General features: G+C 41.3%; 1 protein-coding gene across 9 annotated transcripts in view; it reads left to right on the top strand.

Moving 5' to 3' along the window:
• Positions 1-791: 791 nt before the first annotated feature.
• The window catches only part of PAN3 (poly(A) specific ribonuclease subunit PAN3), a 126,656-nt gene continuing 99,542 nt past the window's right edge, over positions 792-27,905 (top strand). For 3 of the 9 annotated variants that reach the window (XM_070380485.1, XM_070380483.1, XM_070380482.1), the window contains exons 1-4: positions 799-1,680; positions 18,296-18,417; positions 19,148-19,214; positions 21,058-21,128. In XM_070380485.1, coding sequence (XP_070236586.1) covers positions 1,233-1,680; positions 18,296-18,417; positions 19,148-19,214; positions 21,058-21,128 — 708 coding nt within the window. In that variant the 5' untranslated portion in view covers positions 799-1,232. Of the gene's footprint in view, positions 1,681-18,295; positions 18,418-19,147; positions 19,215-21,057; positions 21,129-27,905 lie in introns of all 9 variants that reach the window. The other 6 variants (XR_011466320.1, XR_011466319.1, XM_070380481.1 and 3 more) reach the window with 6 other exon arrangements.

Here is a 27,905-nt window from a genome sequence, read left to right as displayed (position 1 = left end):
AAACTCTTGCAAACTTTTTTTTTAAATACAGCGGAGCATAACATTAGCAACGGATGCGCGAAAAACCCTATCCTTTGAAAATGAATTTCGAATCAAGACTAGACTGGAGAAAAGAACCCCGGGCGCAGGTAGAACTGAAACGTTCAGGGGCTGCCTCTGCAGCGCTGTCCCCAGGTGGCATCTTATTTTTTTTCATAATATTTTACTGGAGGCTTTCAGTAATATAAATAGAGAAAACAGGTGCTGTACTCAGCTGGGGGTTTGCCTGAGTCAACCTCCTCTGCTTCCAGTTTTTTTTTTTTTTTTGATAAAAGGCCCAGGAGTTTTAGGCAATCATTTCTGTAGCTCTCCTCACCCTCAGCGGGAACGCGGGGATGGGGCGGGGGGGGGGAAGTGGAGGGTGGGGAAAAAGTGAAGGCGCGGAAGTGCGACGAACGGACGGAGGAGCTCCTCTCCCAGCAGAGGCAGGGCTTGGGCTCCGGCGTCAGGTGCGCCCCCCCACCTAAGAAATGACCATCATATTCCGTAAATTTCGTCGTTTCAATTAAGAAATGACGCTCTGGCTTTACAAGTAAGAGGACAAACGAAAGCGGGAAGGCCTGTCGCCTCGTGAGAACGCTCCCCCAGCCAGCTCGGCGTCGGAGAAGCGCCGCAGCCGACCGCCCACCGCCCGCCCGTCCAACCGACGCCCGGCCAGGAGTCCCCCTCCCCCGCTGGCGCTCCCGCTACCCACAAGGCCCCGCGCCCCCGGCGCGCAGGCGCAGCGGCGACGGCCGTCTCAGGAAGAGGAAAAGGGAATAAACAACTCGGAGGAACCACAGCGCGAGAGAGCGAGTGGAGGCAGAATTTAAAAATAAACCGGCCCCTCCGTCCTCCCCGCCCGTTCGCTGCAGCCGCCGCCCCCTTCCCCTCCCCCTACTACCCGAGCCCGCGCCCTCGAAGTCCCTGTCAGAGGGCCCGCGCGCCCACCCCGTCGTCCCGCGCGCGGCCCCTTTAAGAAAAGAGAAGGCGAGAGTGAGTGAGAGAGACTCCCGACTCTCCCCCTCCCCGCCCCTCCCTCCTGCCCCCTCCTCCCTCCCCTCTCCCCTCCCCTCCCCCCCTCCCCGGGCGGCTCCGGCTCCCGCAGCGGGACAGACCCGCCCGCCCGGGCTTTTCTCCGGCCCCCCGGCAGCGCCGTCCCTCCCTCCCCAGTCTATGGTGGCGGCGGCGGAAGACGAGGCTGCGGCGTTGCCATGAACAGTGGCGGCGGCCTCCCGCCCCCCTCGGCCGCCGCCTCCTCCGCGTCCTCCTCGCTGGCGGCGGCCGCGGCGGTAGTGGCGGTGGCCCCGCCGGGGGTCGGGGGCGTCCCCGGCGGGGCGGCGGCGGCGGCAGCGGCGGGGGTGAAGCTGAAGTACTGCCGCTACTACGCCAAGGATAAGACGTGCTTCTACGGGGAGGAGTGTCAGTTCCTGCATGAGGACCCGGCCGCCGGGGCCGCGCCGGGCCTCGGCCTCCATAGCAACAGCGTCCCCCTGGCTCTGGCGGGCGCGCCCGCGGCCGGCTTCCCGCCCGGAGCGGTCCCGGCTGGAGGAGCCGGGCCGCCCGCGGGGCCCAAGAAGCCGGACCTGGGGGGCCCCGGGCCCGGAGCCGGCGGAGGCGGAGGTGGCAACAGTGGCGTCCTCGACGGGCCGCGGCTGGCAAGTGAGTGTGGCCCGGGGGCGGGGGGCTTCGGTGCAGCGGGGGCAGGGGGCGCCGAAGCCTGGCCCGCGGGGTCCCCCTCTCCCTTCAGCTTTCGCCTTCCTAAGCGCTCCGAGAGGCCTACGCCCGGGGCCTGGGGCCTCCTTCCGTCTTCCTGCCTCCCCTCCCCACAGCTCTTGGCCCGCCCGGGCGGCGAGGGCCGGCCGGCTCCCCGGGAACGGGGGGCGATGGAGTTTTGGGGGGGCGGGGGTGTGGGTGGGGGCGGGGAGGACGGGGGATGGGCCGCGGCGTGCGGGAGATGGGGGTGTAGCTTCCGGGGGGTGTGGAAAGGGGCCGGGTTTGCCGGCACCTGTGAGTGTGTGTGCGCGCGCGCCCCGGGCCGAGCGGAGGGGTCCCCCGGTGGGTGTGTGCCGGTCGGGGCGGGCTCCGCGGCTTCCAGGAGTGGATTGGAAGAGCGGAAAAAGTTTTTTTTTCTTCTTTTTTCTTTTTTCTGTGTGTGTGTGTGCAAGGCTTCTGGGAGAGAGGTTTTCCAGGCAGGAAATGCTTTCTAAGGAATCGGGAGCGAACCGACAAACAGCCGTCTCTCGCGTGCTTGGTCTGAGTCGGGATTTCACCCAAACTTGCATTTCCGCAGTTTTCTTGAAAGCTGGCGGGAGTCTGCAGGGTGTCCGGAGGTGTCTTCTACTTCGCTTGTCTTCTACTACTTTGTATCCAGCGAACCCTCAGCTCGCAGCCTCGGAAACGTGCCACGCCATGAGCCGCGCACATTTGTGTGCGACTGAGCCCTCGAATTCGGCTCTCTTAGGGCAGCGGGCCTTTCTTCACTTGTCATCTGTTACCTTGTAACTTGTTCGTCGATAGTGAGTGGAGTTTGCAGTTCTAATAATAAGCCTAAAAGTGTAATCTGGTTTACAAAAGGTTGCCCTTGAGAAGTAGAGGTGTGTCGAGTTTTTCCTTGTTTGTTTCTGAGTGTATTGAGCATTTCTAAACCAAGTGGGAAAATCCTACTTCCTTGGGAATTCTAAAAAGTTACTAGATTTGAAACTCATTTGATAGGCTGCTTAACTTGGATGTCAGAACTTTTTTTTTTAAACTATAAATGGTCTTAAGTATTTGGCTTGATGCTTTAGCAGTTATTTGTTCTGGGAGGATTATTAAGTGTCTTTCTAGAGATGGGTGTATGTGTTAGTGTGTGTTTTAAAGATTGTTTCTTTTGCTCTGATGGGTCTGACTTAAGTGCGGATGTTATTTGGTGACGGTGAAATGCTAAGAAGAATTAATTTGTAACTTAAAATGTTTTGTCAGAATGGTTACTTTATTGGTGGAATTTTATCACGTTGGAGCAGCACTTTGCATTTTCTAGGTAAGTTTGCTGGATGTATTGAGTTGTGGCTCAGATTAATTCGTTATGTTTGATGAGTAAGCAGAGAAACTGAACAGTGGTTTTGTTACCTACAGAAAGAGGCATGTTAAAAAAATGGAGGTATTCAATTGAATATGTGGTATTTCTAGGATTTTGTAATACACAGATGTGATACATTTGGGACATGAAAGTTAGGACAGGCTGTAAACAAGTGAGGTTGGAGATGGAGGAGAAATACTAGCAATGACTCAAAGGTGGGGACCATTTCATATCTCAGGAACCAAACGTGTTTGGGAGGTAGGTTCTTGAGAGGACAGGCAGTCAGTGCTGTGAAGGCATTTTGAAGTCAACGTTTAGTCATTTAACAGTTACTTGATTAAGTAGCTGCATTATGTAGTTGGATTCTGTGGGACTTGTTTTAACTCAACTGGGTGAAGCCCGAGGCTCCTCTTGTCTGCTGTAGGCTTCTTGGTAACTCGCGGGTGGTCTAGGTTGTGACTCCTTTGGGTGAGATAAAATTGTCTCCTATCAGTGAGTGGCCAGTCAAGTTAGGTTGTTCAGGAATCAGGGAACAGGATTGTGTTGGTGATTTAATGCTTGCATTGAATTTTTTACACTTCATTATTTAATTTTTGATCTAGTTTCTATGTTTCACTGTATTATACTCTATTTTATGAGACACTTGATTTGGGAAATGTATGAGGCAATTAAAAGGGAGGACATTCTGAGAGGTGTTGTTATTAGGAGAAATTTAAATTTTGTTAGTTGTTGATCAGGTAGAGTCACTGATACAGTTTTTTTTTTTTTTTTTTTCTGATACAGTTTTATATTGCTTTTACTTTGTTTCCTTTGCTCTTCTTTAGGTGTAAGAATGTGGACTATTTTTTGAGCTGGGATGTCAGACATATCTGCTCTGATAAGCTGGGTCCACATGTAGAAATCCTTTGGGCTCCTTGGGTATCTTGGAGCTGTGCGTGTGTGTTTTAAAGTTTTTGTTGAAGTGTACACACCTACAGAACAGTATATAGACCATAAAATTTGGAATTTTCACGAGATGAAAACAGCTCATAACAGTACTCAGATCAGGAAATAGAACTCAATCAGGACCTGCAGAAGTTCTGTTCTTCCTACCCTTTGCAGTCACTCCTTTCCCAGAGGTAACCACTGACTTCATGAACTACGTTGTCGATTCATTTTTCACTTTTTCATTCTTTTTTTTGAGCTCTATAAGAACATTGTGGGCCTCTTTTCTTTAAGCATATTTGTAAGATCAGTTATGTGGGAGCAACCTCTTAGTCTCATTCTTGCCTGGTGTTACACATCATATGAATGTACCTTATTTTATATTCTCATTTTGCTGTTAGTGGCCGATGGTACGTTTCCAATTTTTGTTTATTAAGAGCACTCTTTTGAACATTCTTGAACATGTTTTTTGGTTCAAGTCTATGAATTTATGTTAGGAGTGGAATTAAGTAGATGATTTCAGACAGTTTTCTGAAAAGATTGTATCACATTTACATTCAGTCTAGCAGAGTATGAGAGTTCAAGTTATTTCAAGTTGCTTCACGTTCTCCCCAGCACTTGATATTAGCCATCTTATAATTTTAGCCTTTTTGGTGCCTAAAATTTATGATATAATTTGATGTTTTTAATTTGCATGTGTTGGATTGTAACTGAATTAGTTGACAACATTTAAAAAATCAGGTTTAACAGTAAACTACAGATTTCTGACTTTCTTTGAAGGGCAGCTCTTTTCTATATTAGAATTAGGTGTGTTGGCTGGGCAAGACTCCATTTTTGCCTTACTACTGACTAGGTAACTTACAAGCCTGGCTCCTCTTGGCCTTTGAGTTTTGGACTCTTGCTTTCAGTACTTGAATTGTTTTGGTAGTGTTTCAGATTGTGTGAAAACTTGAAAGGTAAATGCAAGAGGAGATTTTATCCTTACTTTGCAAGCTTTGGAAAACTGAAGCAGAAAGGCTTTATTTTTAGTATGCTTGGTTGCAGTGGTGTTTCAGTCTCGTAAAGGAACTGTACTTTCCTTTGTTGCCTACTTTTTATCTGTACAGAAGTATTACACTTCTAGCTCTTTGGTTGACCAGGCGGTATGGTAGTGAACGTATTCTGGCATTCAGGATTATTGGGAAAATAGCAGTTTGTTTATTATTCTTTTTTAAAGTGTTAGAGATTTCGTATTTCTTTTGGAATTCGAATCTTCTGAAGGTTCAGTGTGGTTTGATTTGGTGGTTTAATTGAGTTGCTGATTCTTGACCTTTTAATGATGTGATTCTAATATTCTCAGCCAGCTAGACTTTTCATCTTCAAGATGCTCAGTTTTTAGCAGCTCAGTATTTGTATTTTATATATGTTACTTTATTTGAAACCCAGTAGATTTATTTTACCAAAACAGACTTATTTTCAGTTCTGCTAATTTAATTAGTAGTGAAGGCTCTGGAATAAGGCACATCTAAGATGGACCTGGCTCTCCTGTCTACTTTGTGATCTTGAGTTTTTAACTTTTAAGCCTCTGTTTTTCTCATTTTTAAACATGGAGGTAATATTAGTACCTAGTTCAGAGTTGTGACAGGCTTGAATATAACCCTGTCAGAGCATTATCTGGCACATAGTGAGGGGTCAGGGTTAGTTGCTGTTGTTAGTTGAATATTAGTAATAAGTCTACAGTTAGCCTGTATATTTCTTTACCTCCTAGTTTTTGAGAGTATATTTTCAAGACCAGTAAAATAGCTACAGATGATTGAACCGTGGCTGTCTGTCCAAAAGGCAAAAAGCAGGGAATAACTTGAAGTTCATATGCAAACTTTGGAGACTGTTTTTGTTTAAGCCAGAATTATACTTTTCACCCCACAAACCTGAATCAGCTCACAGAGGAGTGAGTACTGGGAATTTGCCATTAGGAGAGCTCGTATAGATTAACACATTTTTATTCGACTATACACAAAGTAGATAACAAGAGACTTTGTAATACCATTGATTTCACTCCTTTAATATGGTGCTTGCAAAGTGGCATGTTTTGATCAGGGTGATAGGAATACAACATTGAATGAAACAAAAGTCTGTCTTGTGGAGGTTACATTCTAGTGGGGAATACAGGTAAATGTATAAGATAAAATTAGATCTTGAGAAGTTTTACGAGGAAAGCTTAAAGCTTTATGAGGAGTACTCAGAGAGGGTTGTACTAATGTCTCAGTAAGATTCAGTTAGTGAGTAAACACTTCTTTCCATGAAAGTGCATTTGAAATGACTCTAAGAAGCTAAACGATGGCCAAAACATCTATTTTTGTCCTTTTATAGGATTTTTCTCTTTTTAAATTAACTTTCTATTTTGAGATAATTGTAGAGTCACACGCAGTTGTAAGAAATAACACAGAAAGCCTGCTGTCCCATCCCCATTTCCCCGGCGGCAACACCTTGTGGAACTGCAGTGCAGGGTCACAGCCACGCTGATTGGAACAATCCACTTAACCTTTTCAAGATCTTCTGAGTCTTATTTGTGCGTGTGTGTACACATGTGTATAATTTAGTTCTGTGGAGTTTTATTGTGTGTATGTTTTTACACCTGCCAGCACAGTCAGGACATGGAGCAGCTCTGTCACCCTCAAAAGGCCTTTTTGTCACCTTCCTTCAAATCCCTGGCAACCACTAATTTGCCCTCCATTTCTATAATTTTGTCATTTTGGGAATGTGCTATAGGGAATTCCCTGGTTGCCCAGTGGTTAGGATTCCGTGCTTCCACTGCCACGTCTTTTTGTTGTTGTTTACTCTTCTGTAGGCATATCTGCTTTTGTGTACAAAGGTATGAATGTTTATGGTACCTAGAAGTATTTTAAAAATTTATTTATTTTAGGGTTGAATTTATTTAGTTTTTAATAAACTTTTTTGGTAAAAATTTTCACTGAAACAGCAGTGTATAAAGTTAAACTGATCTCATTGCCCAGGGTTAATCATTATTAATAGTTTTGTGTGTAACCTTAACTACTCGTAAGGGCCGTATCTCCACATGCACTCACATTGAGGGTTAAGGTTTCAGTATGAGAATTTAGGGGGAGACAGTTAAGTATATAGCATGGGCATACGTATATACACTCAAGTTTTGTAGCAGTATTTCTTACATTTGTTTTTCCATATTAACTTTATATTCTGTTTTTATAAAGTAGTTTATGACCTGAAGTTATACAAAGGAATGTGATAAAATTCTTGTTTTATGCCCTGTTGTCATTTGCGATCAGTGTGTGCTCAATTGCTCAGTCATGTCTGACTCTTCATGACTCATGGACTGTAGCCCACCAGGGTCGTCTGTCCCTGGGATTTTCCAGGCAAGAATACTGGAGTGGATTGCCATTTCCTCCTCTGGGGGATCTTTTTGACTCAGGGATCGAATGCATGTCTCCTGCATTGTCAGGTGGATTCTTTACCATTGAGCCATGTGGGAAGCTTGTTGTCATATAGTTGTCAACAAATTCATACATACAGTATTTTCTCTTCCTTTCATTGTATAGGAATTACTGTTGGACTGGGGGGTCCTGAGAACTAGTTTTTTCTCTTTTTTTAGTACTCTGTCTTAAAGTAACTTTGATCTTAGGCTAGTAATTTAGTCCATGTGGGAATATATTTCTTTGTCTGTAGAATATGAGAATGGGGTATGGAGTACATGATGTTTAAAATTCCTTCAGGTATAAAATGTTTGTGTTTTTCTAAATGTTTATGTTCTAGGAAACAAATTATTTTATGATCAATTTTTAGAATTCATCCTCTTTCCTTCCCAATAGCTTTAAAAATCTTTGACCTCTCAGCAGCTTCAGCATAGGGAAGGACATGTTCTCTTATCTTGGCTGAGTTAATTGGCTTGTGGATAATGGCCCTCTTCTGGTAAAACTTCCTTTTTTGATGTCCTTTGGTATCTTTTTCTTTAAAAAATTAAAGATATTTGTATCGTTTTTCTAAAACTAGCTTTTAATTGTATTTTTAACATAAAAAATGGCAGCTTTTAAAATCTAGGAACAATATCTTGCTTTGGAAATTAAAAATGTGCTGCATGAGTGGGAAAGCCTGGTGGGCTTCAGCCCATTTGGTCATGAAGAGTCACAGGCACGCACACAGGTTAAAAGTTTAAATAGTGCAAGAGGATGCACAGTGAAAAATAGTCTCCCTTCTTCCTTAGCTCCCTGATCCCTCTCCAAAAGACAGTCACTCTTTTCAATTTATTATGTACCTTTTCAGAGATGTTCTTTGTAGATCACTCATGTTTGTATTTCCCTTAGTACATACTGCTCACACATGGAAGGCTAGTGCACTTTGAGTTTTTTCACCAAACTGCTTATCTTCTAGTTTATTTCATGTCTACACATAGAAATATACTTTACTTTTTATAGTGACTGTGTAATAATTCTCTTGTGTGATTGTACTGTCCTTTTCAGTGGCTATTTAGATTGTTTATGGTCTTTTACAAGTAATGGTACTAAGCTGTTACATCTTAATATACTATGTATCAGTTCAGTTCAGTCTCTCATTTGTGTCGGACTCTTTGCGACCCCATAAATCGCAGCACGCCAGGCCTCCCTGTCCATCACCAACTCCCGGAGTTCACTGAGACTCAAGTCCATTGAGTCAGTGATGCCATCCAGCCATCTCATCCTGTCGTCCCCTTCTCCTCCTGCTCCCAATCCCTCCCAGCATCAGAGTCTTTTCCAATGAGTCAACTCTTCGCATGAGGTGGCCAACTTATACATAAATTAACACAAAGTATAACATATGCATATTTAAGGAACCTATAGAATCTCCGGTAAGCTTGTTCAAACTTGTTACATTAAAAAAAATAAGTAGGCAAATGTAGTAGGATCTCACTTCCATGTGGAATCTTAAAAAAACAACAACAATAAAACAACCCAAACGCATAGATAACAATGAAGAAGTGATTACTGGTTGCCAGAGGCAGGGGTCCCTGGGGGGTAGGGGAAGGTAGTCAAGAGAGACAAACTTCAGGTCTTTTATTCTCATAAAACCCTGGAAAGTAGACATTAACCATTTCTGTTTTACAAGAGGAGGAAACTAAGACTTAGGTTAAATAAACTTTCAAGGATGAGTAATTGGCAGCTGGCTGCAACAGAGCTCATGGGCAGCTGCGTTTGCTTAGTCTGTGCTCATTCCACGGTGCGGTAGGGCAAAGGATGGTGTGACTGTTTGCTGAGTGGCCGGAGGAGCCCCTGTTTACTGGGCCTGCATCCACTGTGCTGTCATCTGGTGTCTCTAGGTCGCACTGCCCCATCAGAAAAATGGAGGCAGTAATACTATTTGCATGGGGTTGTTTAATAGAACTTGGCTGTGAAAATCTGTTGTATTGTTTATCAGCTATTTGAATACCTACTTTTAAGAAGGGCTTACTTGTATATGAATGTTTATGTAAATGTGCTAGTAGAGTAGGGAATGCCAGAAAAATATCAGGAATAGTTCCTAATCTCAGTTTACAGAATAATTAAATGTTTTAGTGGTTGAAGACAGCAATGAAGGATCAAAGGATTTCTTTTTTTTGGTCACATGAGTGATATAAACAGTATCTTAAAAGGTGGAGTTTTTAAGAAAACAGTTTGGAATAATAGGGCAATGCATTCTAGAGATGAGGAAGGAGGAAAATAACATTTATGATTACTTTTGAAGTAGGGTGCTAGGCACTCTGCTTCACTTGAGGGCCTTTCACAGCCCTGTGAGTGAGATGTGATTGCTTTTCTTTCAGATGAAGAAATGAATTTTAGTGGGTTTTGCTTAAGGTCATTCAGCTAGTGAGTGTTAAAACTTGGATTAGAACACAGTGACTAACTTCAAGTATTTTGTTTTTTCCATTGTACCTGGGTCTTGAGGATTCTACGGCTTGAGCTGTGTGTGTGCTGGAATTGATGGTACTCCTTGTTGTGGACTGTGCGTGCCAAGTCACTTCAGTTGTCTCTGACTCTTTGCAGTCCTGTGGGCTGTAGCCCACCAGGCTCCTCTGTCCATGGGATTTCCCAGGCAAGAATACTGGAGTGGGTTGCCTTGCCCTCCTCCAGGGGATCTTCCCAACCCAGGGGTCGAACCCATGTCTCTTACATCTCCTACAGTGCAAGTGGATTCTTTACCACTAGTGCCACATGGGCAGCCCAGTTGCGAACTATCAGTTCAGTTCAGTCGCTCAGTCGTGTCCAACTCCTTGCGACCCCATGAATTGCAGCACGCCAGCCCTCCCTGTCCATCACCAACTCCTGGAGTTCATTCAGACTCACGTCCATTGAGTCCGTGATGCCATCCAGCCATCTCATCCTCCGTCGTCCCCTTCTCCTCCTGCCCCTGATCCCTCCCAGCATCAGAGTCTTTTCCAATGAGTCAACTCTTTGCGTGAGGTGGCCAAAGTACTGGAGTTTCAGCTTTAGCATCATTCCTTCCAAAGAACACCCAGGACTGATCTCCTTCAGAATGGACTGGTTGGATCTCCTTGCAGTCCAAGGGACTCTCAAGAGTCTTCTCCAACACCACAGTTCAAAAGCATCAATTCTCCGGCGCTCAGCTTTCTTCACAGTCCAACTCTCACATCCCTACGTGACCACTGGAAAAACCATAGCCTTGACTAGACGGACCTTTGTTGGCAAAGTAACACCCTTTGTTGTCTTCGCTTTTTAATATGCTGTCTAAGTTGGTCCTAACTATAGACCTTCAAAATATAATGAGTTTATTGGTTTGACTGGAGGAGAGAGTTCAGTAGTGTTAGTTACTGTAAGATCTTTTTATAGTAGAATGTATACTTTTGCATTATAATCTTTGATATTTTGGAAATATCTGTGTTGTTTCCCTGATGGATACACAGTTGTCTTAAATCCATTGATTGAATAATCCCAGTTTTCTCCATGGGTTTTAAAAAGGAGGTTTGTCAAAATATAATTTACCTACTGTAAATTCACCCATTGTAAATGTACAATTCATTTTTTCTTAGTAGATTTATAGAGTTGCAGCCATCAGGAGTTTTACAAGAACTTTTAAGATACTTTTCATGTTTTTAAATATACTTTTCATTTTTTTCTGTAACGTTTCATTAAAGTTTGCCAGGTAGATGGTACGTGTCTCATTTTACAAGTCATGGTATAATCTCCACTTTATAAGCATTTTGCCCGAGACATTGTGGCTAGTAAGTGGCAGAACTGAAATTCAGACCCAGAACTTTTAGGAAATACTATAATGATAGGTTGAGAACGGAATGTTGAGGGCTTTTTAATGTTGACTAAGAAGTTTGGATTTCATCCCTTGGGATAAGGATTGCCAGCACCTGTCTGTGATGTCCTTGTTGGCAGAGGAGAACCACTCAGTATTTTCAGCTGGACTCTTTTTTTGTCTTTAAAACTTGTTCTATGGAAAGCCAGACTTGTTCTGTGGGCTCCAAAATCACTGCAGATGGTGACTGCAACTATGAAATTCAAAGACACTTGCTCCTTGGAAGGAAAGTTATGACCAACCCAGATAGCATATTAAAAAGCAGAGACATTACTCTTCCAACAAAGGTCCGTCTAGTCAAGGCTGTGGTTTTTCCAATAGTCATGTATGGACATGAGATTTGAACTATTAAGAAAGCTGAGCACCAAAGAATTGATGCTTTTGAACTGTGTTGTTGGAGAAGACTCTTGAGAGTTTCTTGGACTGCAAGGAGATCCGACCAGTCCATCCTAAAGGAAATCGGTCCTGAATATTCATTGGAAGGACTGATGTTGAAGCTGAAACTCCAGCACTTTGGCCACCTGATGCGAAGAGCTGACTCATTAGAAAAGACCCTGATGCTGGGAAAGATTGAGGGTGGGAGGAGAAGGAGACGACAGAGGATGAGATAGTTGGATGGCATCACCAACTCAATGGACACGCGTTTGAGTAAACTCCGGAAGTTGGTGATGGACAGGGAGGCCTGGCGTGCTGCAGTCCATGGGGTCGCAAAGAGTCGGACATGACTGAACGACTGAACTGACTGACTGATGTTGGTCATAGCTTTTCTTCCAAGGACCAAGTGTCTTTTAATTTCATGGCTGCAGTCACCATCTGCAGTGATTTTCGGAGCCCCCCAAAATAGTCTCTCACTGTTTCCACTGTTGCCCCATCTATTTCCCATGAAGTGATGGGACTACATGCCATGATCTTAGTTTTCTGAATGTTGAGCATTAAGCCAACTTTTCCATTCTCCTCTTTCACTTTCATCAAGAGGCTTTTGAGTTCCTCTTCACTTTCTGCCACAAGGGTGGTGTTATCTGCATATCTGAGGTTACTGATATTTCTCCCAGCAATCTTGATTCCAGCTTGTGAGTCATCCAGTCTGGCATTTCACATGATGTACTCTGCATATAAATTAAATAAGCAGGGTGACAGTACACAGCCTTGACGTACTCCTGTTGTTCCATGTCCAGTTCTAACTGTTGCTTCTTTACCTTCTACAGATTTCTCAGGAGGCAGGTCAGGTGTTCATATTCCCATCTTTTTAAGAATTGTCCACAGCCTGGCCCTCTCACAGAACAAAGGATTGAGTTGCATACCAAAGGAGTACCAAAGGAGAGCTACATACCGGCCCCTCCCCGCCCAGAGGCAGAGAGGCAGGCTTGCAACATCTAGAGCCGGAAGGCAAGGGGCTGCTACCATTTCAGCCCCAGAGACAGCATCTTCCACCAACAGTGAGCAGGCTTCCAGCTGCTAACCATGTCCTCCTGAGATCCTGGGTGGATAACATCTGCCAGACGGGTTGCAGGTTGAGAGTAGCTCTCCAGAGGAGACACGCAGCACACCCAGGAAACTGAGTAGTCTGGACCCGGGAGGTGATTAAGATGCACAGCCCACCTGGGACAGTGCGCTCGGCAAGCACCTGGTTGCCTGAGCTGCTCAGACCTGGGAACGGCACAAAACGCACGCCCAACTTACAGACACTGAACCAGAAACATGTCTGAGTGTCTCCTGTGGAGGTGTGGGTGAGCAGTGGCCTGCCGCAGGAGCTCTGGGTGTAGCAAACCTGGGTATGGCATAAGCCCTTTGCAGGTCGCCATTATCCCCACCATAGAACCACCAGAACTTACACAGGACTGAGGAAACAGACTCTTGGAGGCCACAGACAAAAACCCTGTGTGCACCAGGACGCAGGAGAAAGGAGCAGTGACCCCCCCAAGGGACTGACCCAGACTTGCCTGTGAGTGTCCACAAGTCTCTGGTGGAGACGTGGGTCAGCAGTGGCTTGCTGCAGGTTTGGGGGCATGAGGGCAGCAGTGTATGCAGGGACCTTTTGAAGGAGGTCGCCATTATCTTCATTGCCTCCACCATAGTTTGGCCCCAGGTCAAGCAACAGGGAGGGAACACAGCCCTGCCCATTAACAGAAAATTGGATTAAGGATTTATTGAACATGTCCCCACCCATCAGAACAAGACCCAGTTTCCCCCTCAGTCAGTCTCTCCCTTCAGGAAGCTTCCATAAGCTTCTTAGCCTTCTCCATCAGAGGGCAGACAGAATGACAACCTCAATCACAGAAAAGTAACCAATTTGATCACATGACCGCATTGAGCTTGTGTAGCTCAATGAAACTATGAACCATACTGTGTAGGGCCTCCCAAGACAGAAAGGTCATGGCGGAGAGTTCTGACAAAACGTCCACTGGAGAAGGGACTGGCAAACCACTTCAGTATTCTTGCCTTGAGAACCCCGTGAACAGTATGGAAAGGCAAAAAGGTATGACACTGAAAGATGAACTCCCCAGGTCAGTAAAGCATCTGCCTACAATGCTGGAGACCCAGGTTCAGTCCCTGGGTTGGGAAGATTTCCTGGAGAAGGAAATGGCAACCCACTCCAGTATTCTTGCCTGGAAAATCCCACGGATGGAGGAGCCTTGTAGGCTACAGTCCGTGAGGTTGCAAAGAGTCGGACACGACCGAGTGACTTCAGTGAGTGAGTGATGCTACTGGAGAAGAATGCAGAAATAGCTCCAGAAAGAATGAAGGGATAGAGCCAAAGCAAAAACAACAGCCAATTGTGGATGTGACGGGTGGTGGAAGTAAATTCCTATGTTGTATAGAGCAATATTGCATAGGAACCTGGAATGTTAGGTCCATGAATCAAGGCAAATTGGGAGTGGTCACACAGGAGGTGGCAAGTGGGAATGTTGACATTTTAGGAATCAGTGAACTAAAATGGACTGGAATGGGTGAATTTAACTCAGATTATATCTACCACTATGGGCAAGAATCACTTAGAAGAAATGGAGTAGCCATCATAGTCAATAAGAGTTCAAAATGCAGTACTTGGATGCAGTCTCAAAAAGAACAGGATGATCTCTGTTCGTTTCCAAGGCAAACCATTCAGTAGCACAGTAATCCAACTCTGTGCCCCGACCAGTAACGCTGAAAAAGCTGAAGTTGAATGGTTCTATGAAGACCTACAAGACCTTCTAGAACTAACACCCCAAAAAGATGTCCTCTTCCTTATAGGGGATTGGAATGCAAAAGTAGGAAGTCAAGAGATACCTGGATTAACAGGCAAATTTGGCGTTGGAGTACAAAATGAAGCAGGGCAAAGGCTAACAGAGTTTTGCCAAGAGAACACACTGGTCATAGTAAACAGCCTCTTCCAACAACACAAGAAAAGACTCTACACACGGACATCACCAGATGGTCAATACTGAAATCAGATCGAGTATTCTTTGCAGCCAAAGATGGAGAAGCTGTATACAGTCAGCAAAAACAAGACCAGGAGCTGACTGCGGCTCAGATCATGAATTCCTTTTTGCCAAATTCGGACTTCATTGAAGAAAGTAGGGAAAACCACTAGACCATTCAGGTATGACTTAAATCAAATCTCTTATGATTATATAGTGGAAGTGAGAAATAGATTCAAGGGGCTAGATCTGATAATCTGAAGAACTGTGGATGGAGGTTCGTGACATTGTACAGGAGACAGTGATCAAGACCATCTCCAAGAAAAATAAATGCAAAAAGGCAAAATGGTTGTCTGATGAGGCCTTAGAAGTAGCTGAGAAAAGAAGAGCTGAGAAAAGAAGCTAAAGGCAAAGGAGAAAAGGAAAGATATACCCATTTGAATGCAGAGTTCCAAAGAATAGCAAGAAGAGATAAGAAAGCGTTCCTCAGTGATCAATGCAAAGAAATAGAGGAAAACAATAGAGTGGGAAAGACTAGAGATCTCTTCAAGAAAATTAGAGATACCAAGGGAACATTTCCTGTAAATGTGGGCTCAATAACCGACAGAAAATGGTATGGACCTAAAAGAAGAAGAAGATATTAAGAAGAGGTGGCAAGAATACACAGAAGAACGATACAAAAAAGATCTTCATGACCCAGATAACCACGATGGTGTGATCACTCACCTAGAGCCATCCTGGAATGCAAAGACAAGTGGGCCTTAGGAAGCATCACTATGAACAAAGCTAGTGGAGGTGATGGAGTTCCAGTTGAGCTATTTCAAATCCTAAAAGATGATGCTGTGGAAGTGCTGCACTCAATATGCCAGCAAATTTGGAAAACTCAGCAGTGGCCACAGGACTGGAAAAGATCTGTTTTCATTCCAATCTCAAAGAAAGGCAATGCCAAAGAATGTTCAAACTACTGCACGATTGCACTCATCTCATATGCTAGCAAAGAAATGCTCAAAATTCTCCAAGCCAGGCTTCAATGGTACGTAAACTGTGAGCTTCCAGATGTTCAAACTGGTTTTAGAAAAGGCAGAGGAACCAGAGATCAAATTGCCAACATCCGCTGGATCATTGAAAAAGCAAGAGAGTTCCAGAAGAACATTTGCTTTATTTTTTTACCCCTTAATTGCAGCACGCCAGTCCTCCCTGTCCATCACCAACTCCTGGAGTTCACTCAAACTCATGTCCGTCGAGTCGGTGATCCCATCCAGCCATCTTATCCTCCGTCGTCCCCTTTTCCTCCTGCCCCTGATCCCTCCCAGCATCAGAGTCTTTTCCAATGAGTCAACTCTTTGCGTGAGGTGGCCAAAGTACTGGAGTTTCAGCTTTAGCGTCATTCCTTCCAAAGAACACCCAGGACTGATCTCCTTTAGAATGGACTGGTTGGATCTCCTTGCAGTCTAAGGGACTCTCAAGAGTCTTCTCCAACACCACAGTTCAAAAGCATCAATTCTCCGGCACTCAGCTTTCTTCACAGTCCAACTCTCACATCCCTACGTGACCACTGGAAAAACCATAGCCTTGACTAGACAGACCTTTGTTGGCAAAGTAATGTCTCTGCTTTTGAATATGCTATCTAGGTTGGTCATAACTTTCCTTCCAAGGAGTAAGTGTCTTTTAATTTCATGGCTGCAGTCACCATCTGCAGTGATTTTGGAGCCCCCCAAAATAAAATCTGACACTGTTTCCACTGTTTCCCCATCTATTTCCCATGAAGTAATGTAACCAGATGCCATGATCTTCGTCTTCTGAATGTTGAGCTTTAAGCCAACTTTTCCACTCTCCTCTTTCACTTTTATCAAGAGGCTTTCTAGTTCCTCTTCACTAAAAAGTAAGCTAAGAGAAGATAAAACACTATTAAGAGAATCATAAAGAAGAGCAAATACATTTTCAGTTCTGTACTGTACTGATGGACATAGGAAGTTTGCATTGTATGTTTACAAGATGAGTCATTTTCTGTCTGTACCTTTATCACTGCTGTCTTAATAGGATACAAAATCTGTAGGTATCATCTGTTTTGCTAACCCTGGACATCAAAATGAAAAGATAATGTGCAAAAGGAATTTATAGTTATTTACAGGTGTGAAGTGGCAGCAATGGGATTGCTTTCCAGTGGCTTAGTGTCAGGGATATGATTGCTTCATAGTAGCCTAGCCTGTGCACTAATTAATGAGTTGTTGTAAAGTTTGTGCAGCATTTCAAATTTTGTATAGTCATGTTCACTGTAGTGTTAGAAATGTTACATTTAAAGAAAAACATCAGATGATAGTTTGATGTGTCACCTATAATAACTTCTCCAATTAGGAGAGAGGCATACTGTATGGTACTGTAATTCTTTGAAAGTAAAGTTATAAAAGTGAGAAAACAAAACATTGTTAATTTTATATTAAGTATCACTTACTTTATGTAAGGATAGACTAATATCTATATCTGCATATAATCTATGCATTCATGACATGCCTTATTTTCATTTTCTTTTGTATCTTTAGTCTGTGTGGTTCACCTGCAGATTTTCTAAATTGTCATAAATCTCCAAACATTTTTACAATATATTTATCGAAAAAAAGTCTGTGTATTCTCTGATCGCTCAGTTGGTAAAGAATCCGCCTTCAATGCAGGAGACCCCGGTTTGATTCCTGGATGGGGAAGATCCTCTGGAGAAGGGATAAGCATTCCAGTATTCTTGGACTTCCCTTGTGGCTCAGCTGGTAAAGAATCCGCCTGTAATGCAGGAGACTTGAGTTTGGTCCCTGGGTTGGGAATATCCCCTGGAGAAGGCAACAGCTATCCACTCCAGTATTCTGGCCTAGAGAATTGCATGTACTGTATAGTCCATGGGGTCGCAAAGAGTTGGATGCAACTGAGCGACTTTCACTTTCATAATTGGGCCCAGGCAGTTCAAACCTGTGTGGTTCAGTGGTCAACTGTACTTACCAAGAAATAGGATCTAAAATGTATTGTTCATCACTTTGTTGATATGTGGTGGCTTATTTTAGTAGTTACAGTGATTCCATATTATTCCACCTTAGAATTGACAGGCAGCTTGTCTGTTGTCTTCAGCTCTGTCCCATTGAAACCACTGTTGAGTTGGTTTCCTGAATAAGTTAATGTGAAACTGCTGGTCTGTTCCATAAGATATGTTATGAGAAACAGTCCTGGGAAACTTGTCCTGTTGAGTATATGAAGATTCACAGAAGAAATTGCAGTAGTTTCCATTCTCCTGTTCTTGCAAGTTAAAGAAAGAAAACTTGATGAGAAAAGTAGGAATAAATGCAAGTGTGGTTTGTTTTCTTCATGTGCTTAGTGGCTCTCAGGTAGCAATATAAAAATAACTGTCTCTGTGGAAGAAGTTATTCAACTTGAGCATTGTTTAACAAGTTTTTAGAGTTGAGCCAGTTTTGTTTGATTCAAGTTATGAACAAGTAAATAAAAACAAGTGTGACAGAGATTTGAGACTTTATTGTAAGTTCCCAAAACTTATTTGGGAACAGAGAAACTACATCAACCTTTTATGCTTTTAAATAATTTAAATACTTGAATTTTCCTTTTCTTTCAGTTCCTGGAATGGATGGAGGTGCTTTAACTGATACGAGTCTCACAGATTCCTATTTCAGCACCAGCTTTATTGGAGTCAATGGATTTGGAAGCCCTGTGGAGACGAAGTATCCTGTGATGCAGGTATTGTTGGTGTGAATTCTCATGGCCCTGGACACTGAGGTGTGTTTTGGGGATGGAGACCTCTAGAGTCTTCCTTTGTCCTCACGTTTGGTGAGTAGGAGGTGGACTTTTAGGAGGTGATGAGGTCAGAGAGGATACAGATAAGCCACCTCCTGTAAGTTGGAAGTCAGGTGAGCTTTCAAGGATGGAGTTGAAGTGTGTAGAGGATGGTTAGAAACAGGCTAGTTTCCCTCCTGTGTGTGTTGTGATTATGGGATGAAGTCCTTTCAGGATTGTGAGACCATAGAGGCTGTGGAGTGTGTTAAGGAAGGGTGGGACATGGTCAGAGAACGGAGACAAGCCTAATTTCATAGCCTCTATCAGGTGTATGAAGGATAATACGTATTGAGAGATAGTAGTTATCGACTCTGTCATTCACATCCCCCAGATGGATACTTACGAAGAAGGAAACTGAGTAGTTATGTGTCTTGCTCAGGCTAGTAAGTTATGGAAGTGCAGTTCAAAATGGTTCTGTGACTTTGGTTTTAAATACCTGGCTAATGAGTAAAATAAGTTTCTGCCTACGTGATTGTAATCCATGCAGCAGCATTATAGGAAGGTGAGAGTGTCACTGACGTGAACAATGGGTTGGAGGGGTAGACGCAAAGAGGGTCAGTCTAAACCTAATCGGTTGACTATTCTTAATTCTGCATTCTTCAGTGATATTATGTATATATATTTTAATTTTCAGAGAATGACCAATAGTAGCAGCTCCCCAAGCCTTCTAAATGACAGTGCCAAGCCATACGCAGGCCACGGTAAGACTCCATCCCTTTTTCTCTCATAGGTATGTGTATTTCTGACTCTAAAAACAATATGTCCACAGTAGAGATTTTGAAAATTATAGATATAAGGAATAAAGTAGAAATGATCTATTATCTTCACACTAAGAGGTAACAAAATTTGGAGATAAACGCACATAAAATAGACTTAAGTATATACATAATAATACTTAAGATCACATTAAATATACTTTTAAATTATAGCGTGAATGTTTCTCAATCATTGTAAATTGAATCCTATTGTTTATTCTCATAATTTACTTTGCTTCTGTTTTTTTTAAAGATTACACTCCAATATTGGACTGTGTGTATGAATCTGTGTTCATATTTTGAGTTATTTCTTTTGGAAACACTGTTATACATGAAATTACTGTTTTAAGATTATGGACGTTTTTAAGACTTTTGATACGGGATTTCCTTTTTGTATCCTAATTCAAAAATAAACATTTCTTCTTTATCTTTCTGTATCCTATTTTAAAAATACATTCAGGAATGTTTTTTTAAAAAGTATGTTACAATTGAGTATTGGTGCAAGCAGTTATTTATAATAATGAGAAGAAGAATTTGCATGTTGATTGTTTCTTGAGATAGATATTTTATGTATGTGTATCAAGCCTCTCACTACTTGGAAATTTCAGCTTTCTTTCACTGTAGGAAAAAGTAGCAATATTTTAATATTGAATTATTAGAAACTGATGTGTAGCATTGTAGTATTTTTGGTGTTTCCATAGAGTTTATATGCTGACTTGGTCCTTTATACTATCAAAGGTAGCATAAAAGACGAATAATACCTATTTTTAAAGAGTTTAAATGTATAATTACATAAAAATCTAGTGTCTTAGGATTTTATTAACTTCTTTCTCTTTGCATTATTAATTATATTAAATTAGTGTTAATTCTAATGAAGGACTAAACCATGAAAATCCAGACACAAGAAGCTGGAGAAATATAGCAGCAGTTTTATGTATTGCATTATAAAGAGATTTAAGTCTCCTTTAAATGAGAAAATTTACTGTATTTTTTAAGGATTTCACAGATAGTTTAATGAGAAACATAAAGAATAACTAAAGCTCAGAAATGAATATAAAAATGTTTGGGTGCATATCATAAATTCCTTTTCAGAAACTCATTTTGATTTGTTAAGTGAGAAACAATTTAGAGATACACTTTTGTTTATAACTTCCGGCCACAGAGTAATGGAACTTTGAACCTTTAAAGTCTTTGAATTTCGTGTTAGTATTTTGAAACATTTAATAGCCCCATCTTTAAAAACTTAATTTGCCTTATCCTTTTAGTATGACTGTCAAAAATGTGGTGATATACTTAACTTTATGGACTACTCTGCAGGGTAGATGGTTTTTAAGGCCTTGATTGTTAAAGTCCAAGCCCTATCTCTCAGTTATGTTTGACTGTTTGACTACCTTCCCCTCCCCCCTCCCCCTTTTGTATTTCTTATGACGTGGTCTCAGGAACACAGGCTACAGGTAGACTTCCTTAATAAACACATTTCTAATAACATGGTTAAGATTATTTTTTTTTTTTTCTATTTTATTTTTCTTTTGGTTCTGAGCAAATAGTTACATCCTTATCTGTATAGTTGCTGAATAAATGTGCACTGAATATTGGCTGAATCAAGTATCCTCCAGTTTGTGTTTCCTTCCCTCAGAAAATATTTGAACATCTTCTGTGTGTGAGCATTGAGTTTGATATTGTGGAATATGATTTTTATTATTATTTATAAGCATTTGGGTTAAATGTCTATTAGATTTGTAGGTGTCCTGAGTTGCCTGTGTGGAAACTTATGTAACTTACCTTCCAGATCCTCTAACTTCACCTGCTTCATCCTTGTTTAATGACTTTGGTGCCCTCAACATCTCTCAGAGAAGAAAGGTAGGTGCAATGGACACTTATATGAAACTAAATGGAACATAGGGGTGACACGGGGGTGTTGCCGACATAGTGGTCAGTGTTCTCTTAAGTAGGGGAGGACTGGAATGTTCTTCTTGCCTTTTGTTAACCTTTTCCCTTGTTGTATATCTCTTAAAGTAGAATTTTGTTTGCTCTCTGTGTATGATATAGAGACTTTCTATGTGAAGGAATGAAATTCTTCTACTTATTTTTGCTCATTTAAAAAAATCTTAATGCATTCTCTTTGTAAGATAAACATTTAATGTTGTAGTTGCTGTTCTGTGACCCATTGTAGACATGTTAATCATCTTTTTATTTTATTTTCTGACTGCTTTGTCTAAATTTCAAAGATTTCTCCCCTAATCTAAATTTCTCATTAAAAGGCACACTTAATCTTTAGCTTTTCATAACTGGCCCAACTGTTTAAAAACAGTTTAAAATCTCTTCATATTAGAAATTTAATTTTATTTGAAATTGAGGTTGAATAGATTTTGAAGTACCTCTATTAGTTTATTATAGTTTGGTGCCTTTGAGTCTTAATGAGAATCATTATGTTAATAGTAATAATAATCTAGAGGAGGTGGTACTTTTGGTTAGGAATAGCAGCTAAATATTCAGGAGATTGTAAATTTTGGTGGAAATTACTATGAAATTACAACTAATTCAGTTTCCTAAGTAATGGGAGAAAGATTAAAAAGAAAAGAATGTTAATTTTAGAAAACTGGTATAAGCTTAAGGTGCTTTTTAGGAAGTATCTGTTCAAAAGGTAGAATTAAATGAATTTCAAGAAGACTAGATAAATTCAATGAATTTCAAGAAAATGTTCTCTAGACCAAAAAAATATGGGGTCAGGTATAAATTACATCAGTATCCTCATGTACCTATTATTATCTCCATTTTGAAACAGATGAGAATAAGTATGTAATTACAACATGCTTTTAAGAAACATTGAACACAAGCAGACTCATTGGTGATGGTGAGAAGTGACAGTAGATAAAGCCTGTCACTGTAGCAGGAGATAGGAACGGGCTAGGTAGCCGGTACAACCTAGACGTCAAGTTACCTGGAGCTTCTTAGTGTTGGGAAAATTAAAAAGCCCCTAAGTAGTTTTAAGGGTCCCCCCAGTGGCCTTTTTACGTTTTTAAAAATAATAATCAGTTAACTGTGGTGAGTAGCATTTCCGATGAATGAATAAAAAGTAAAAGTAGAATGGCAAATAAATCCTTAAGTGTTCCTAATATGAGGGTTTGGTGGACTGCATCTTAAAGTTAAAATACATGATTTAGAGCTGCTGACATTAATTTTTGAGAAAAGCAGTAAAAATCCCTGGAGATTGAAAAAAAGGAGGTTATAATACCCATTCTCCTAAAATTTATTTTAGTAAAGGGAAATAATGGAAGGAAATGTTACTAGAGAGGTGAAATCTGTATGTGGAGAGATATTAAAATGTATCCAGATGGAAGCAGATTAGTCTAGTGAAGGGAGCATTGGTTGTAATTTTTGAGATCCTGAATCTCTAGCTTTGTGACCTTGGGCCAGCTTCCTACGCTGTAATATTCACATCTGTGAAATGATGAGCATGGCCTGAATAATTGCTGTGGTGTCTTCCATGTCTAAAGTTCAATGACTGGGTGAACTGAAAGGACCTACGTGTCAACATCTACTTAGAAACTCAGGATTCATATGTTATACCTTTGAAGGACCATATTTTATTGCCATTTATATTTGAAATAATATGTAGAGACATAGAGGTTTGTTTAGTTTTTTTCCCCAGTAGTGGACTATATACTTAGCAGTCTATGGGTACACGTTGCATATGTTTTTAAATCGTTAATAGTTGAGAGGGCTTAAGATTCCTTTGTATTAGAAAAACTGTTGGTATGAGACTGTTGCATGCTGTGAAGTAAACACACATGGAGACTGACTGTTCTTTTGTTGTAATTTATAATGTCTGTTTAATGACGTAGTTTAGGGGAAGTAACTCACATTTTTGTAAATATTTAACCATAATTCCAGGTGATCTAAGCAGGCTATCATGATTACTCAGTGACATTTTATTTCATAATGAGATTGGAAAACAGGTGTTTGGGCCATACTTACTACTATTTCATAGTTAGATAAATACTTTTCTGAAAATCTCAGTTGGGCCAATCCCTGGGCTGCAAATGCTAATTTTTGCCTCTGGAATATGTGAATTCTTTGGATCAGGTCAGTCAGGTATTTTTATTGTGAGCAGTCTTACTGTGGGCTATATGGAACATATAAGAAGAATCAACTGATGTTTTTTTCTGCTTTCCTCAAATCTAATTCAAGAGGCAGTGCATGAATCTACTAGAAAAAATTTACAAAGCAATGTATTAATCATTACAAATTTAAATGTGAGGTGATTGCTACATAGCAGAGATTTCTCTAGATCCAGAAGAGTTTGTGGAGAAAAGATGTTTGAGTTGTGGTTTTTGAAGATGAGGAATATGGAGAAGCAAAGAGGCTAAGCAGAAGGTATCGTTTTATTGCAAGTAGAGAGTTGGTATCTTCAGGAAATTTAAAAATTTCTCTTCTATCACAGGTGAACTAAGAGACTATGGCTGAGGGCCTTGTCTCTGTAAGGACTTGTTGAAGTAAAATGTGTGCTGTGAAAAAACAGTACAGAGATTCATAGCTGGGTAAATACCTTTGTTTGGGTGGTTTATTGTTGTTAGATACATGAAGAAGAGCTGTATGCTAAGAATATATGCCTTAGGGCACTGCTGCTCATGGTGTGTCAAGTGACCGCAGCTAGGAAGATAAGTTAAAACATTGAAAGTAAATGTTTAGAAACTTCTGTAACAGTTTGATAATACCACAACATCCAAATATGTCATCATTTTCTAGTAGTTTACGTGTATTTTATGAATAATGTATAGGACCATGATGCATAGGAAATTTTAGTTTTTTTTTTTTTTTCATGTTCCAATAAAACTTTATTATGGACACTGAAATTTGAATTGCATATAGTTTTCATGTCACAAACGGTCCTTCTTTTGATATTTTTAACAGTATTAAAAAAAAAACAAAACACCAAAATCACTCTTAGGTCACAGGCAAAAACAGGATTTGGCTTGTGGGTTGAAGTGTGCAGTCCCCTGTGCCAATCTTTGGAAGTGCTGAGTGCAGCAGCCAGCACACGGTTCTTGAGCTGATAGTAGGCTCCTACTGTGTGCTTAATACACGTCAGCTTCTATCATCATGGAAGGTGTGGATATGGCAGGAGGCAGCTGTCCACGTGGCTGACTTGCTGCTGAGGGGCAGGCCGTCAGTGGGGGAAGGTGGTCTGCTTTGGAGAAAAAGCAGCTGAGATGGGTTATCAGGAAGTCATGCCTTGGGCTACCACCGGACAGGAGTGGCCAACAGAGTCCTTTAACTGGCCCTTCTCTGCTAAGGGCCCAGAGTATTGGCTTAGCTGCCTAGAATGTGTCCCCCTCCCTGCCCCAGCTCAGAGTGAGGGCCTCCTGTCACACCTCTAGGTGCCCCCACAGAGCCCCCTTCCCCTCTAACACTCCAAGGACCCTGTGCCAGCTCCCTCCTGAGGGCTCAGAGCAGACCTTGCCCCCATGTCAGCGACTGTTGCTGCTGCTAAGTCACGTCAGTCGTGTTTGACTTTCTGCGACCCCATAGACGGCAGCCCACCAGGCTCCCCCGTCCCTGGGATTCTCCAGGCAAGAATACTGGAGTGGGTTGCCATTTTCTTCTCCAATGCATGAAAGTGAAAAGTGAAAGTGAAATTGCTCAGTCCTGTCTGACTCTTCTCGACCCCATGGACTGCAACCTACCAGGCTCCTCCGTCCATGGGATTTTCCAGGCAAGAGTACTAGAGTGGGTTGCCATTGCCTTCTCCGAGGAAATTTTAAAAACATGATCCTTCACAACTGATATTTGAGAAGCACTGATTTTTTTTTTTTTTTAATTTTCTACATTATGAACATATAAATACGAAAAGTACCATTACTTGAAAATGTATACAGTTATTATTGGCCAGGAGTGATGGCAGAAGAAATTGAATTATGGGTGTATGCTCAGTGGGAGAGATAACCCCCCAAAACACGAGCTGGAATTTTGTTGAAAATGGGAGGTAATATATTAGACATCAGTGCATGAGGAAACTGTAACAACAAGGTAGATAGATCAAGCTGAGAATTGGTATGATAGAAAAGGACCTGAGAACCACTGTGAATCACAAATGTGATCTGGACAGCAGTAAAATTTTCTGTCAGAAATCCTCAGGGACAGTCTCTTTAAAATAAAGTTTGATGTAAAGAATACAGATATTTGTAAATGACGTGATGACATCTGCTGACTATTCTTGCTAAGCCGTGTGACCACCGATGATTGAGATAAAAGTTCCTGCAGAATTTGTGTCTGGCAATTTTGGCTTCCTGCTGTATAACACTCATGGTACTTTGCCCTCTTTTTTAGTCATCTAGTCATTTTTGTATTTAGCTTTCTTCCCTTCCCAAATTAAAGCAAAAAGGCTCTGGTGCTTGTCATTTACATTTCTTTTGTTTTAATTGTACTTTAGTACGACATTTCAGTCAATGTGCAGCTTTTACCTGGGCATTTGTATTTTATTGACATTTCTAGTAGTGGGATAACAGTTGCACTTTTTAAGTTTTTTAGATTTTAACACCAAGTTAAATTCTGTGGGACAGAGACTTGTGAATATCATGTTTATTTCTTCTGTTCCTGATTGTAAAGCTCTTTGTTAGGATGAGGGAGGCAGGATCAGAGGAGGCCTGGGTATCTGCTCCTGGCTTATTTGTGAGGAGAGGAGGCTGGGTTGGGCCTAGGCTGGGGTTGGCCTAGCTCCGGATGATTCCCCCGATCTCAGTGTGGAGCCTCCTCCCCACTGTTCTCAATTTCAAGAGCATCTTTCCCTCTGTTCATCATCTCTGTTACAAAGTTTTCTGAGATGTGTATTTTATGATTTCTGATTACTTTGACGTTTAAAAGTTTTTGTGTACATTTCTGTTCTAATGTTCTTCAAAAGGTGACTTTTATGTTGCATACTTTTACATAGGGAACCGAACAGGACTAACAAACTGGCAAGAGCTAAAATGAATTTGGAGAAATCTATAGGATTGTGGCATAGACAATCTGGGATGTAAATCCTTCCTTAATCCTTCAGATGGTTAGACTCATTGAACACAAAACCGAGTATTGGTCTTGGGCGGGGCGGGTTAGGGGGGAGGATGAGGAGAAAATGGAGAAGACATCAAAAAATAAATCTTAATGGGTATCACAATACAAAGCATCACCTGTGAAACCATTTTTAAGCATTTAATATATTCTCAGATGTTGTTTTACTTAGTATTTAGATTTCCAGGTGAGCCATATCGGGATCTTTTCCCCATGAATGTTGTACAGGAATGTTCCTATGGAAAATTGTGTTCAGAATTCCAAATTAACACTCTGAGCTATTCTGTTATGGAGTCGACTGATCCTCTGTTCACCTCCTCTTGCTATCCTGTGGAAATGTGCTCAAGTTTTAGACTTAGGGATATGTATGGTATACTTGTTGGAGTTCAGAGGAGCATCCTGGTTCCTGTTTGTAGCTTGCTCAGAGCTCATGGTGAGTTTTTATTTTTCTCTAAGAGCAAACTGTTAGAAATAGTAATAATTCAGTAGCGTTGAACAATGGTCAAGGTTTAATGGAAGTTGTATGCCGGGCAGTTTGAATTGAATCCCCTAATCTACACTGATTGGGTCTTTAAACTTACTTAAACCTTTTTGTGTCTTCATTTGCAAAATGAGAAAAATATTATACTTAATACCTGGTTTGTTGAGTTGTTATGAGGACTAAATGAGAAATGCCCCATAAACGGTAGCTATTATTGGTAAAACTTGATGTTAGCCAAACCTTTCTAGTCTTGTTTGGGAATTGTTTACTGTTATTAAATGAGTCGCTGCTCACGCTAGATCAGACTGTGTTAGTTACCCTTTGGAAAGGCCTTCTCTTATAGTTGCTCTGAGAACATTCATCTTTAAAATATTCAGATCCCTCCTCCTCCAACATTTGAATTTTTGACTCCTCACATAACCGTTAGCTTCTCAAACATATCTGTCAAATTTGGTGAAAGTACATCTGGGAGTTTCTCAGTGAATCCTTGGCAGACAGAAACTTAATTTTATTTATGTTGACAGTGGTTTTCTATATCTGTTTCAGGTAATATGGTAATTCTTTTATAAAATTAAATGTTTTATAATTTCATTATCTCATTTAGTCACCCCAGCAGTTCTTTGAGAGACATTGTTTTTTCCATTTCACAGATTGGAAAATGGGAGATTTAGAGAAATCAGGTAATTTACTTGGACTACTATAGATAATATTTAGTTACATTCAGAGAAAAACAAAAATCTCTTTAGGGCAAAATAAGCACTGAGTCTTCTATAAGGAAAAATGAAGTAGTGGAGAGAGACCACTGGTAACACGAAGAGGAGGATATTATAACATTGATTGACCTATACCTGTCTATTTTTTGATTTACGTGATTATCTCAGTGTCAGTTTTTTACAGTTTTTTGTATTTCTAGGGAATAATACAAAATCAAGCTTTTAATAATTGATAGATAACTTTTCAGAAATGCTGCACAAATTTGTATTTCTACTCATGGGTGCTGATTTTTCAGTAGCCTTGAAAACAGATGTAGAAATCTTTCATTGTCATTTTATAGTCAAAAGCCCCTCACTGTTAACATTTGATTGCATTGATTGATTAACTGTTGA

The sequence above is a fragment of the Bos mutus genome, chromosome 12 (genome assembly GCF_027580195.1).
Source record: "Bos mutus isolate GX-2022 chromosome 12, NWIPB_WYAK_1.1, whole genome shotgun sequence".
Classification (NCBI taxonomy): Eukaryota; Metazoa; Chordata; class Mammalia; order Artiodactyla; family Bovidae; genus Bos; species Bos mutus.
The sequence above is the reverse complement of the archived record's forward strand: the minus strand, read 5'-3'. Positions and strand labels throughout refer to the sequence as shown.